The sequence below is a fragment of the Gigantopelta aegis genome, chromosome 8 (genome assembly GCF_016097555.1).
Source record: "Gigantopelta aegis isolate Gae_Host chromosome 8, Gae_host_genome, whole genome shotgun sequence".
In the NCBI taxonomy this organism is placed as follows: domain Eukaryota; kingdom Metazoa; phylum Mollusca; class Gastropoda; order Neomphalida; family Peltospiridae; genus Gigantopelta; species Gigantopelta aegis.
The window spans coordinates 40,504,309-40,520,003 of record NC_054706.1 but is presented as its reverse complement, the minus strand read 5'-3'; the positions used below and the strand labels follow the sequence as shown (position 1 = coordinate 40,520,003).

General features: G+C 35.4%; 1 protein-coding gene across 9 annotated transcripts in view; it reads right to left on the bottom strand.

Moving 5' to 3' along the window:
- Positions 1-9,587: 9,587 nt before the first annotated feature.
- Positions 9,588-15,695, bottom strand: part of LOC121378901 (rap guanine nucleotide exchange factor 6-like) — a 122,073-nt gene continuing 115,965 nt past the window's right edge. For all 9 annotated transcript variants that reach the window (XM_041507266.1, XM_041507270.1, XM_041507271.1 and 6 more), the window contains 2 exons: positions 14,704-14,880; positions 9,588-14,296 (listed from right to left, as the gene is read on the bottom strand). In XM_041507266.1, coding sequence (XP_041363200.1) covers positions 14,265-14,296; positions 14,704-14,880 — 209 coding nt within the window. In that variant the 3' untranslated portion in view covers positions 9,588-14,264. The remainder of the gene's footprint in view (positions 14,297-14,703; positions 14,881-15,695) is intronic.

Here is a 15,695-nt window from a genome sequence, read left to right as displayed (position 1 = left end):
TAATTTTTGGTGTCTACAAAAGTAGACTTTTACTTTGAGGAAATAGACATTAGCCAAGAAGTGTGTAATTTGTTAACTACATCAGTGGATGACTTCATGTGTACTTGGTAGTGAGATAATGTATTTATAATCCAACCTACTGAAATCTTAAATTTATAATTTTCCAAAAACCTACCGTAACTACTGTTGTGTTGTTGTTGTTATTATTTTTATTTAGGACAATTGTTATTACAAATAATTAAATAATTATAATTAACAGTAGTGGACAACATTTTTTTGTAATCGGTTTGACCTGTACTCATTTATACAGTAATTATTTTAAATTATACATTCTGTAGTTGCTGAATGATTTTTGTTGTTGTTGTTGTTTGTTTATTTGTTTATGAAATTAAGTTGTACAGACGTGCATTACAATTTTGACGTTTAGATAACCGTAACCACTGGTGTAAAATTCATCAAAATATCGGCGGGATTATCCCACAGAAGAAAAAGTTTGTTTTATTTAACGACGCCGCTAGAGCACATTGATTTTTTATCTTATCATCGGCTATTGGACGTCAAACATATGGTCATTCTGACACTGTTTTTAGAGGAAACCCGCTGTCGCCACATAGGCTACTCTTTTTACGACAGGCAGCAAGGGATCTTTTATTTGCGCTTCCCACAGGCAGGATAGCACAAACCATGGCCTTTGTTGAACCAGTTATGGATCACTGGTCGGTGCAAGTGGTTTACACCTACCCATTGAGCCTTGCGGAGCACTCACTCAGGGTTTGGAGTCGGTATCTCGATTAAAAATCCCATGCCTCGACTGGGATCCGAACCCAGTACCTACCAGCCTGTAGACCGATGGCCTGCCACGACGCCACCGAAGCCGGTCCCCCCACAGAAGAAGAGCAGGAAAACAACAAACAACGACATTGATATACGCTACGTAACATTCAATTACACAATTTATTAAGCACACTGTATATTATTAAATACTTGTTACATTAATATCTACAGTTGGAATAATTTATATATGTATACACCAGAACATTACTCGATGTCGTAAAATCTCGATGTCGATCAACCGTTTGTTCATGAATATTCAGTAGACGCTCACTGGCTGACGACTCTCAGTGTCTACGATTTAGTCTCTCCCTCCAATATGCGTCCAAGAGATTATTCGTTCTATTGTCAGTTTGTTTCAAGGCCATGCTTGTACACGGGCATGTATCTAGTAGTATGACAGATGTTATTCTTGTTCCTATTGTGAAAAACAAAACCGGAGACATAACAGATAAAGGCAATTACCGTCCAATTGCATTAGCAACTGTGATATCAAAAGTTATGGAACATGTACTATTATCACGAACAGACCTGAGTACATCGGACTATCAGTTTGGTTTTAAAAGTGGGACATCCATCGATATGTGTTTATTTGCTTTTACGGAAGTTATTAACTTTTACATTTCACAAGGTAGTCCTGTGTATGTTTGCTTTTTGGATGCGAAAAAAGCCTTTGACTGAGTAAATCACTGGACATTATATATGACACTTTAAAAACAAAAAAGGCGTGCCTACTTTTGTAGTTCGCTTTTTCAAAGCATGGTATTTAACCCCATTGTTTAGTGTAAAATGGGGTGCATATATTTCCTGTAAGTTTAATGTAACAAATTGTGTCCGTCAAGGTGGGGTAATGTCACCCTTATTATTTAATATATATATATATATATATATATTATATATATATATATATATTGATGACCGTAACCTACAGTTGTCAAAATGTGCAGTTGGGTGTAATGTTGGAGGGGTGTTTCTAAATAACTTCAGTTTTGCTGATGATATGTCACTTCTTTGCCCATCTACTTCTGCATTAAGAAAAATGTTAACGATTTGCAAGAAATTTGCAGAAGATTATGATATTATATATAATACAATGAAAACTGTTTGTATGTGTATTGAGCCAGAAACTCTGAAGTTGATCAATGTGCTTTCTATATATTTGTGTAGTGATGTACTGAAATTTGTTGATGACTATAAATATCTAGGTCATATTATATGCAAAAAAATGAAAGACGATAAAGACATTAAACGACAGTATAGAGCCCTTTGTGTACGTACAAACATGTTGTTGCGGCGATTTGCAAAATGTTCAGAATCTGTTAAAACACAATTATTTGTAAGTTATTGTAGTAATTTGTACGCGGGTGTATTATGGGTGAAATTTACACAGGATACCATAAAGGATCTTAACATATGTTATAATAATGCATACCGATGGATGATCGGACGACGACGACCATACAGTGCCAGCAAGATGTTTGTCAGTCATCGAGTAAAAAGCTTTGGCGCTTTACTTCGCACAACAGCATATTCGCCGAAGAGCAGAATCGAAACAACTTCAAATGACCTGTTCATTCTTCTTCTTCTGCCTTCAAGCTATAGTTGATCACGCTTTAGATTTGGAGTAACCATCATTCAACTCTTTACAAACTTTTGTTCATTTAATTTAACATGTGGACTAAACTTTATCTAAAGATCCAAAAGATTTGAAATCACCGTCAAAATTTAGTCCCCGAAAAATGGTCACGGGAAAGCCAAATATGACCCCACTATTTTGCATTTAAAAGATGTATGTATTTATACCTGGAGGTATACAACACTTGAAAACCATTCCATTAATGGATTTCTAAACATGTGAAAGCGAGCCCGACTTCATCCCTTATCCATAATTTTATAACAAAGCATGATATTTTTTATTTTATTGCATTACAAGATGGTTATAGTCACTACTTTAAGATGACAAACTTCATTCATGTCACTGATTGCCATAAACATGTAGGCTGACCAGTGTAACACTCGTAACGGCATATGAACAGTTATCAGATTCTGCAGGTCTGATGGTAGAAACACGATAGTCAATAGTTCATTTCTTTAATCATTTTCTTAAGTTAAAGTTTAATTTGTTTAATGACACCACTAGAGCATATTGATTAATTAATCATCGGCTATTGGATGTCAAACATTTGGTAATTCTGACTCGTAGTCATCAGAGAAACCCGTTAAATATTTCCTAATGCAGCAAGGGATCTTTTATATACACGTCCCATAGACAGCAAAGCACATACCATGGCCTTTGACCAGTTGTGGTGCACTGGTTGGAACGAGAAAAGGTTGAAATAAAGAGATACATTAGACACTACTGTAGGCAAATATCCAGACTGAGCCACTGCAAATTATATGACCAGAAATGTATTGGATATACAGATTTTCTTATTGTAAGCATGAAAATGTAAGTAGATTATAATTATATTAATTAAAGTAACTAGTACTGGCTAAAAAAGTGTTAAAGGAACAATCAGGCAAGGTTTTTGGGGTGGGTTTTTTACTGGCATGCATATTCAACGATATTTAATGCACATTGTTGCCTGCCATATGAGCAGGTGTATTGGTATATTTAATTAATGAAACAGTATAAATATGACGGCTATTATATATAAAGGGCGTGACCATTTTGCTCCATCCCACTGAATCCTCCCTCTTGTGAGCAGTTTGTTACGTAATACTACTTAACGCGTCACATCAGGTATTATAGTCCATGGGCCAGAGTCGAAATTGGTATCACCTGGGCGGGCAAATTCTCATGAAGGTTTTTTGTTTTTGTTTTATAGCCCCATGCCTGTAGTTAATAAATTAATATGATAGACCTTTTTAAGGAGTAGCTTTTTGGTAGACATCACCCCATAAACATAGTGAGGCGAGGACAAATTCGTGTACAATAGTTTAGGGTATGGATAACTAAATGTATCATAACTTTGCAACCAGTGGAAATAGCCACACCAATGAACACTCAAAATGTTTATGTTTATAACCCCTCAACACACTGATATATAATATATACAAATTGGTATGATAATGAGGTCACCAGAGATAAAAATGTCATTATATTGTGTTGATTATAAAAATCCGAAACCTTGGCATTAATGGTGCTACTGTTTCATGTATGAGGGACATATTTCAACTCAACTGCCTACAATGTGAATGTCAAACACCCTGTGAATAAGTAAAGTGTTCATTGTTAAATTATTTTGAAAAAAAAAGTGTCTTTACAACAAACGACAGAAAGTCATATTTACAGCACTAACATAAAAGTGTAAAAAAAAAACATAATTACTTTGCAGGCAGTCAGCAGATCATTACACACACTACCAGTAACAATTTGAAAATATTTTTACTATTGGCTTAGATTTCAACTTTTAAAAGGCACCACTTGTCCGAGATACGTTATGGTCGCCATTGTGGATTTCCAAGATGGCCGCCATGTAAAAACCTATTGATACTACTACCTCAGAATCCATACCACCTAGGTTCTTAGTGTTTCTTTTAATATAACTTAGAGTGTTGAGGGTAATGGATGTAGTTATATTATTCACAATATTACTAGATAGATTTGTTTTTATAAAAGAAATGAATCATTCTGTTCTCATTAAAAAGTGAAACATGTTTGCCCATTGCCTTAGTTTTCAACGTTTAAAAGGGAACACTTGTCCAAGATACATTATGGTGATCATCGTGGATTTTCAAGATGGCCGCCATACAATAGTTATTAGTACCAATATCTCAGAATCCTTGCCACCTATACTCGCATTTTTTTTTCTTATCTAACTGAGTTTTGAGGTAATTAATGTAACAAAATATACAGTCGAATTATTTAGAAAAAAAAGTGCTATGTCAATTGTGAGTTCTACCATCGTTTTGCTTTGGTATTATTCTGTTCATGCAGGAAGTTTCTACGGAACAATTTATTTTTCACAGTAATAAATACAGTTTTCAGTGCATTTCGACGGTTGAGTACCATGCATGTAGGTAAATGCAAAAATCACATCAGGGTAGCAGTTTTAAGCTGCCCTTTTACCTTTTCCAGTGAAAGCAGAGGCAGTGCCAGAATGTTTTCTTTATACAAGACGTCATATTATTTACCATGATGCCTGCTTCCTCGAATAACCATTCCTCTCTTTATCTTAAAATGATGTGATGTTACACATGATGCATGTATCCCATAAGACATCAAGTCTTTTGGAACGATCCATGTTGTATGAAACAAAGACATGGTCGGCAAAGTAGATATCTTTGAAAATGTTTCAAGCGGGAACACCCCTGCAGCACCAATTGTCCGTTATCTGGTAACAACAACATTCCAGCAAACTGAGCGTACGTTTTTCGTGATCCAACGAACAACCAGGAACGTTTTGCACCACAAATGCTATCGTAGACTGTCCCGAAGACAAGTAAATAATCATTGCATCTATTGCCGCAGTTATTATTCTTAGTAGATGCAGATGCTCTACATTTCCGCTGTTTCACAGTTATCTTGTATGCTAAGACTAGTGACCTGGACTGTGTTGCCGAAGAAAGGAAGTTGTTGTATTGTCAGAAGAAGACGACGAATAAGAAGACTATAGAAACTATTTCACAAACACACAGGATGCCCTACTGCAGTACTCAAAACGTGTTGCCTACCAAGCTGGGATGTCTTCAATCAGTGAACAGCATGAACACAATACACGCACTCCAGAGGGATGGGGGAGGACTTTTGATAAAGACTTTTAGTTAAGCATGCTTACAAGAGTCTGAGTGAATGTAGAATTATATGTGTATGCACAAATGCCCATCGGAGCGCACTGAACTGTACGTTTGAGAGAAGTAAAATATTAAATATTCAAATATTCAATTCAATATGCAGTGAAGTATCGAATCAGCGATATATGTCTCTATATATTATAATTCGCAATCAAGTTAATCTATGCCGCGACTACCTATAGTACATTGTAATATACCAATAATTATTAATTTCTAAGGAAGGCACATTAATTAAAAGTCTAGTTTCTATCTTCTCGTGGTCACATGGTGGCATTGAACGATTGGGTCATTGGAGAATAACAAAGACACCAGGCATAATGATTATTTACTTCATGGCAGTCTGCAATCTTGGTGGTGAACGATCACGAAACACACTATACCAGTTAGACGTGGACATTGCATTCGTTAGCTACAAACGCAAGCATAATACAAGTTTGCAATTTATAAGGAATTGCGACTGACAATTTATGAAAATTCTAGATGTACTAGGTGTTACGTGGACAGCACATGCTGGTACATATTTTAGTGTTCTTTCTGTTTAATATTCTGACAATATTCTCCGAAAGTAGATATCTTTGAAAATGTTTCAAGCGGGAACACCCCTGCAGCACCAATTGCAAGAGGGGGACACCCCTCACACACACCCTTTCTCCGCCGACCCAGTGTCAAATTCCTTACGAGTATGCCGACCGTGTATTTGTTTCATATAACATTCTTACACCAGTAACTCTCATGGTAAGACCAGTGACCTGGAACATGTTGATGAAGAAAGGAATGTGTTGTAATGCCAAAATAGGAAGACAATAGAAACCATTCCACCCACCCAGTATGCCCCACTGCAGCACTCAAAACAGTGTGCTTACCAAGCTAATAATATGAGTCACCAGTGAAAACAATGACCCCTTTAATTACTCACAGTGTGTCTATAATTCACATTCTAGGCAGTTGAGTTGAAACATGTCTCTCATACATGAAGCAGTAATACCATTAATGCTAAGGTGTCGGATTTTTAAAATCAACAAAATATCATAACCTTTTGAACTCTGGTGACCTACTTTTTATACCAAGTTGTATATATCATATATCAGGTTGTAGAGAAGCCTCGTCTGGAATTTCCCCAGATTTATTTAATTTTTCCCATGACACTGATATTTATTTTACAGGTCTGGGTTTTTCTCGTCGTTTTTTCTTCTCTTCCCAGAGAGGTTTAATACACACACACACACACACACACACACACACACACACACACACACCCCTCCCCCCTTCCCAATTTTGAATACTAATTTGTGTGGCTATGTCCATTGGCTGCAAAGTTATAACACATTTTATCCCTACCACAAAATATTGGAGATAATAATGACTGGGTGAATTTTTTTTTTTTTTAATGTGTGATGCATTCTGAGAAAATGCATTCAAGAAAAAATATGTTTTCTTTATAGTCCGTTTGCGTGAAAGGGAATCAATGAATAATAATAATGAATGTTATATTAAAATGTTAAAACAATATTACCGACTTTTAAACCCATTCCATACATTTTTCACTAAAATGTTCTGTTCTGTGAACAAAGCCGCATTGTTATCGAAGTAATAGATAATGCAGTACACGGCCTAAATGTAGGACCGTTCAACCTCTACGTTGGCTGTTCCATCGGTTGTCTTCATAACTAGTGTAAAATAACATTTAACTTATGCAATTTGATGATAATTTGTAAAAAACACTTTTATTTACACTGTTTTTCCGAAAATGTTGACTTCGTGTGGGTTTGAAACTTAATATGTTTTTATATCAATTTTAACTTCACTGGACATAGAGTTACATGCCAATTCATCGGTACCCTTTTGACGGAAGCAGTTCACAAATCCCCATCTCTCCCTCATGATTAACTCTTTTCTCAATGCCTACCATTGAATCAAGATAACACAATCAAGTTGTGCATTATAATGGAGGTGACAAAGGAATTCTGCCTAGTGAAGGTTGCATTTCAGAATTTTGTTTTAATAAAGTGGTTTTCTTAAGCTGCTACAATAAGTAACGACTTGACAAATGGTGGTGTGGTGCCTGAAATAGTGCCAACATTTTGAAATAAAACTGTCGTTAAAGTTTGTTTTTTAAAGACAACACTAGTGCACATTGATTAATTAATCATCAGCTATTGGATGTCAAACATTTGTTAATTCTGACATGAAACCCGCTACATTTTTCATAATGCAGCAAGGGATCTTTTATATGCATTTTCCCACAGACAGGAAAGTACATACCACGGTTTTTGACCAGCTGTGCTATGGTTAGAACGAGAAAAAACCCAATCAGTTGAATGGATCCACCAAGGTGGTTTGATCCTGCGACGATTAGGTCAATAAAAAAGTCCGTCTTTGGTCAGACCAAAGTTCCAGAACTGATGCGACGATACGGCTTTTTTTCTCTTTTTTTCTTCTTTTTTTTAAAGCATGGATTTCACAGAAAAGGTGGGTATATTTGATACCAAAATAAGGGGCATATTTAAACTGAAATCAGAAGGCACCTTCTAGTTCATGCGCGATGGCATTTGGGCTCCAAATGCGCCTTTTACGTCTTGGTAAAAAATCGACGTTTTTTTTTTAATGTTAACGCGCAAGGGTCAAAATCGACGCGCGCGCTGACCAAAGACGTGAAATTTATTTTGTTTGGCCTTACTTATAATCAAATCAAAACCTTCTTAAAATAATCCAGTGTATTAGACAAGTATAAAATTAAAGAAACACATTGCAGCTTTTTTAGGATTTAGCTTAGTCGATTGAGCACTCGCCTGGGGTGTTTGCATCGCAGGATCAAATCACCTCGGTGGATCCATTCAACTGATTGTTTTTTTCAACCAGTGCACTATAACTGGTCAAAGTCTGTGGTATGTGCTTTCCTGTCTCTGGAAAAGTGCATATAAAAGATCACTTGCTGCTGATATAAAAATGTAGTGGATTTCCTCTGACTACAAGTCATAATTACCAAATGTTTGACATACCAACACCCGATGATTAATGAATGTGCTCTAGTGGTATCATTAAACTAAACAAATAAACAAACCTTCTTTAGCACTCGGGACTATAGGATGTCAATCAAAACATCAAAAGTGTGATTACCTATGCATACCACTCGCGGTACCTTTACCGTAAATGATAGATGTAAAAGCATACAGAGGTCCTTTACTTGTCAATATCCATGTATTAGTTATGTATGTGCCTGGATTGGGCGGCACAGAATTCTATTTTCACCGATATTGGCGTTTGACCACATGGTGATCATCAAAATAATACGAATCCTTTTCTCTCCGTTTTGAATTATGGTCTGATTCCAATATAACACCAGTCGTTCGAACTCGATCCATTGCAGTACTGGAGATTCACAATTCAGGTAATGTTCTCAAAGGAAATCTAATACAATTCAGCATCCTCGGCATGGATGTTACGTTTACAAGGTCATCCATTAAATGTTTTAAGATAAATAAAGAAAAACGATTTTCTAAATCAGATCTAAAGCTGTCCCATGCATTCTTTTTACATATCCATCATTTTATTCATGTACTTAACTTTTTTGATAACCAACAGACTATGTATTTTTGTGCTGGGGTGTCTTTAAACATTCCAGGTGCATGTGCAGGTGCGTGTGTGTGTGTGTGTTTGTGTGTGCGTGCGGGGGAGGGGGTCAGGTGTCAAAGCCCACCCCTTCTCAAAGCGTATTTTCTTATATTCCCCAATATATTCCAGACACGTGTGCAGAAATTTCAGCAGGGGGCGGTGGTCTAGACTGTGGCAACCGAAGTTTCTAAGCAGTCCAGTCATGCTCCCCTGGAAAATATTTCGAAAAAATCTGGACCTTTTCTTCACAAGTGCCTGCATTCAAATACATGATCATATGGTAGTTGTTTCATGTTAGTCTGTTACTTTAGATTTGAAAGTTTTTCAAAATCAAAACCACCATGGTATATATCCAATGATTTATTCACAAATAAAAGCATACACATATAATACAAAATAGACCATCTTATGAAAACTACAGGGAACTACTATGCCATTCTTACAAATAATGGTGGTAATGAACACATAAAATGAGAACAGGGTCAGGCCTGTTAAATATATAATTACATCTATAATTAAACTAGAGAGAATATCAAACAGAAATATTCTGAATAAAAACTGCCACATTGTGAACAGGTGAATAAAAATAGTAATATATCTTATTTTGATTTAATTTTTATTTGACTGTTAAAAATGTTTTACAATGGCATCAGTTAAAAACAATATAAAATTTGTGTAGAGTGTACTGACAATGGTTAAAACTGTTCTGAAAACTGAAGGAAAAAATAATACAGAAACAAGGTCATTTAAAATTACTTGTAAAGAGAAGCTAAAAGTGTGTACTACCATCAATGAAAACTCAGGTTTATGGCAATACATGATACCAATACACATGGTTAGTAACACTCAAAGACTTGAAAATAAATCAATATGATTTATGTACGATTTAATGCAATGAAAAACAAATATTGTCATTTAAGCCTTTTGAAGGCCAACTGGAAATGATATATGGGCTTAACATGGAAGTGTTACCTAGACATTTTCTGAAGGTCTTGGCAAATAGAAAAAAATTGTTTTAAGTTAAATCCTGTACAGAAATACTCCCACATAGCATATATGGGCAATTCCATGGTAAAACATGTGACATGATGGTCTACCTGTACCAGCCTAAAATAAAGGATAATTATCCATAGTCTCCTTGGAATCCAAGTCAGAGTTGGTGGTAACACACGTGACATACGATAACACACATGACACTGTCCGAAAATGTCAACAGAACCACTGAGAAAAGACATTCAAAACAATCTCAAACTACTTTTTTGAGTTTAAAACAATGTCCCAAGGAATTCCACAGATTGCTATACAATTCTACAAAACCTTAATAAATAGCAGTTGCTACTCTATTTTCAACTGATTACCGTCGCTAATCAATTTTTTTTTTACCAAAACATTGCCTGGTTTCATTATAATATTTAAAGTTTTAAATACATCAAATGGGTTCTTTTAAAGAAATAGTGAAACAGTTGAAAGTCAATATTTTAACACGAACAAGACCAGTTAGTGGATAACTGTTTAAGGGTGAATCCTTCTTGGCTGAAAATATCTCAAATGGAAATATTATCTGTTACAGGGAAGACAACGCTAAATCGAAATCTCTCTCTTAACGGCACAACGTTTTGCAGATATCCTGACTAACCACCTCTAAACATGACATCAACCATTAAGAGAATTTTTCAAGCAACGATAGTTAAAGTTTGTTTTGTTTAGTAACACCACTAGAACACACTGGTAGTATTAGTGGAAACCTACTATATTTTTTCATTAGTAGCAAAGGATCTTTTATATTGACTCCCATAGACAGCAAAGCACATACCATGACTTTTGATATACCTGTTGTGGAGCACTGGATGGGACGGGAGGAAAAATCCAATCAGAGGATAGGTCCACTGAGGGCGTTTGATCCTACGACTAAAGAACCTCAGGCGATTACTATTCCGACTGAGCTAGATCCCGCCCCTTCTCAAGCAACAAAGACAACATACATGTACAATACTTCGATTTTTCAAATATACATGTAGGTCCATACAAATTCACTCAGCATCGATTAGTCCCGCCCAACCAGTTAGTTTCCAGATTACCTGCCATTGCTAGATCCAGAAAATACAGGGTTTCATAAAGTGTCATAATTAACAGGATTATCGTTCATTTTTGACATCATTGTTTCTTCTAACTTCCATTCATGTGATATCAATTAAAAATAATAATAATAATAAAACCTCATCTATTCTAATCAGTTTAGCTACAATAAGAGGTACTAATGGCACTACAGATCTGGACAAGACAAACACATTTTGTCCAGAATAACACGTGTTACCCATTAAGTCACGTATGTTATCTTGGGTGTCACATGTCTTACCATGGTTTGTGAGAAAAGGGTTAATAATTTTTAATTCATCTCTTGTGTAAAAAGCCTTTCAAAAAACATTTCTCTCAGTTTTGTGCATGAAAAAAACCTTTTGTAACACGTGACATTTGTACCAGCACACCTGAAAAAAGCACAGTATGCCTGAAATATAAGGAAAAGCTGTTTATACAATTTGGAGACCAATATTTAGTCCATTGTTAAACACCACTAATTTGGTTTAATTGCTAATATTTTGTTTATGATGTTGACAGAGCTACAGTCTTTGCAATGTACAGGGTAGCCTATTTTTCATCCACTAAAGATAATGTTAAGTAGCTAAAATAGTGGGTAACAGGTTACATTATAAGAATTACGCAGCAGTTTAGTTATCTGGGGCCTTCAGCCTTGCAAAATAACAATAAACCACAATCAGAAAGTATGTTTTGGATTTTCATCCAAGTTGATGTTCTTGTGGCATAAGTCAGACAGAAAAATTATTAATATGCCAATGACAACTTTTCACAATGATTTTTAATGCGGATTATTTTAAAGTGAACAGCATTGTTTTATTGTTTTGAAAGTAACTTAATAACATAAAAAACTAAATACTTGTACCATACATAAGTTTTAATGGCATGTCATAGGTTATCATTTTGTTTGACATAAAAGTTAATGAATCCATCAAAAACCTGAGATTAATCTATGCTACGGCTATCTGGCGAGTGTGGCAAAGACGCTATGTCTGGTGTATTTTGATGTCTGTGTCTGTAGCTGTAACATGTTATCAATATATAATAATGAGTTCATATCTTCAAATAAATTTACTTCTATAAACACCAAAAATAAGTATGAGAAATCGACATTGATTAATAAATTCCTTTTGTAGAGTATGTCCTGTGTAATCTGTTGCCAGGTCTGTAGTTCGCACCATATGTTTTGTCATATTTGATTTAGTGCATTTAATTTTCGACTGGTACCATGCTCGCCAGACCCAGATCCGGTGTGTTTTAGGCCTAACAGTCCAACCATCAAGATCTTTTGGACATGACCACACGCAAGGGACAAAATAGTTTTAAAAAATAATTAAAGAAAACAATGCCTACTCTTAATTTAAGACTGATACAGTTTGTGCAGATCACAAACAACTTTAAACCATGTAGCTGCGATATGATGTTGAGATGGTTGCCTTTTAAATCACAACTAAAACAGTTAAAATGAGAAAGAAATCATACTTGTTAAGGATATTTTTTTCAAATTTCTTTTAAAATAACAATAAAACAAAAAGATAAAACATTTAAAATGAAACCAACATATTTACTGTTATTAAAATATACTTGACTGTAGTATACACAGGCCTGACCCAAAACCCTGCTGCATCTCTGCTTAACTGAACCGTTGTGGCCAGTGCTCATGAAGGATCGGCTGCTTGTCACTGGCAAGATAAACATCTACGTATGCACACTGGGAAGCATTTGTTTTCACTGATAACAAAAGTAACAAACAGGTATTTTTGATAAACAAGTAAGACAATAAATATGTCACACACTCATCACTCTCTGTGAAGTACAACAGATTATCTTTAGAGAAGTAATCACAGAAGAGAGTGAGAGAGAGAGAAAAAAAGAATTTAAATCATTAGTGTTGTGTTGCAGTAACTGTCCTCAGGCATCTCCACACAGAATCACAGATATCAGACTTTATTATTATTATGAACCTGCCCGCAGCACTGTATCAGTGTATATTTCAGTCATATTAAAAAACAAATATAGTTAACCAGACCATATATTTGTTGCTTAAATCATAATTGGCTTTAGTGTTTCATATGAGATTCCTTGGCTTTCAACAACACTCCAAACATCTACTGTATCAAACAAAGCGCACTGTTAAAAATGTATCTTACACATTCAAATTGTGTGATGTGTGAAAGCACTTGTTTTTGTGATGCCATTTCATTCATAGATAAAACCAAAGCAAATGTGAGCACTCTTCTTCTCTAAAATGTCTACATCTATTTACTGTACATAGCACCTTTATACCTTGTAAGTGATGGCAGTTTACAGTGTTTTGTCTTACAGACATCCACTCAGGAGGTGTTCCACTTTCAGCTTCCTAATGTCATCAACTGTAGTCAATAAACAGAAAGCATCATACTGTATTATTTTAGCACACCAGCCAGTGGTGGCTGAAGGTACAAAATGTTGTTCACCGTCTAGCAAATGTTACAAGCAAACAACCATTCACCAGGTTTGTTACTCCATCAATCCAAGCAAGAGATCAGCAATCTGACTGTGAATAAGTTTTAATGAGAAAATCCTCCAGTGATGTATTATGAATCACTAACAATCACATCCAGTTATGTGTAATGCTTTCGTAATGCTCTCTTCAGTTTTACAACTTGCATAACACTCTAGTTATTGAAAACATTACCACAAACTCCTCTTATTGCTAAATGTTCAGTCAATTGTTATTTCCTGTCACAGACACTATTTCCCTTTCTTAAGTCTTCACACTTCTTAGTCCACACATCCTAACCATTCAATGGCAAGTGAGTTTATGAAATGCAGCCAGTCATGAAACAGTTCTCCTCCTGTACTGGGAACCAGACTGTGGGGACTGGCCTCTTATCACAGTTTTGCAATGAAAAATTGCACCATTAAATATTATTACTACCAACCATTAATCAAACAGCTGAGACTTGCTCTTGATCAACATCTGAAAATGAAATTAAAATCAAAATTAATCACTTTGCATATCATATAAACTAAAAGGAATGTCACACCATTTTAAAACCTGCATAAATAAATTTACATACAAAAAGAATCTTAAAATATACTAAAAAAATAAGGGGACACATGAAATTGTAGACCAAATATAATTCACAACTAGCGTAGTAATGTCTGTATTTCATACCAAGTTGTAATGTGGGATCGAATGTCTGTAGTGTTGAATGTGCTGTTTGTATGTTCCCAGTCAACTTCTGACAATATGAATTGATTTTTGATGCAGTCATTATTTCTTGTTGTAATTTGTGTGATCCTTTATTTCTTTCCATCAGTATATCAAACAAAACATTAAACAAATTAATCTACATTATGTGTTTCATCTTTACAATGATTCACCTTCTCCTTCTTGAGGAATAAAATTGCCTTTTGGATAGTAGGCTTCATTTGGTTGTGAATGATCCATCTTCCACAGCTGTTTCTGTCTAGCCAGCTGGGCCATTTGAGTTGCTGCTTGATAATCTGGGAGAGGAGGTCTCGGGTTCATATAGCCAGAAGGATGAACATGACACAGGCCTGATAATAGAGTACAATGGTACAATAAGATCTAGTTCACTGACAATTAAAAAAAGAAATGAACTATCACACAATTTCACATGCAATATGTTTTTGAAAAACATAATTCAATAGTACGGAAAAAAGAATCATTTGACAATTGTACAGATGATATCCTAAATGGAATATCAACCACTGACAAGAATAACAAGAGTACCGGTGAGGTACATAATATGCCCATCAAATTAATGAATATGTTATGAGTATGTTTCAGTTCTAATTATGTGAAATGTTTGCAATGGGATGGATGAACAGTTTGTTTTGGACCAACTACTGATGATACTGTATCCATTGGAGAAGGTGATTTTCCTATGATGTTCAGAATATAGACAAATTATTTGATTTATTTGTATCACAGGGACCTAGTAATTGTATATGACACACTGCCATCTCAAGTTGTTCCTACATTGAGCTTTGATTGGTACTGTATGTATCTGTATGCAAGATATGGTCCAGACAGGGATTTACTGTTATGTGCAGTAGACCGTAAAAAGTAGGTCATAGTGTCCTAGTAATTGTACGTGACACACCGCCATCCCAAGTTGTTCCTACATGTGAGGTTTGATAGTCCTGTATGCATATGTATGCAAGATATGGTCGGGACAGGGATTTACCGGTACTGTTATGTGCAGTAGATTGTGAAAAGTAGGTTACAGTGATCTAGTAATAGTACACGACACACAGCCATCCCAAGTTGTTCCAACATGTGAGGTTTGATGGTCCTGTATGCATCTGTATGCAAGATATGGTTCGGACAAGAAAAAGTTAACAGTTGG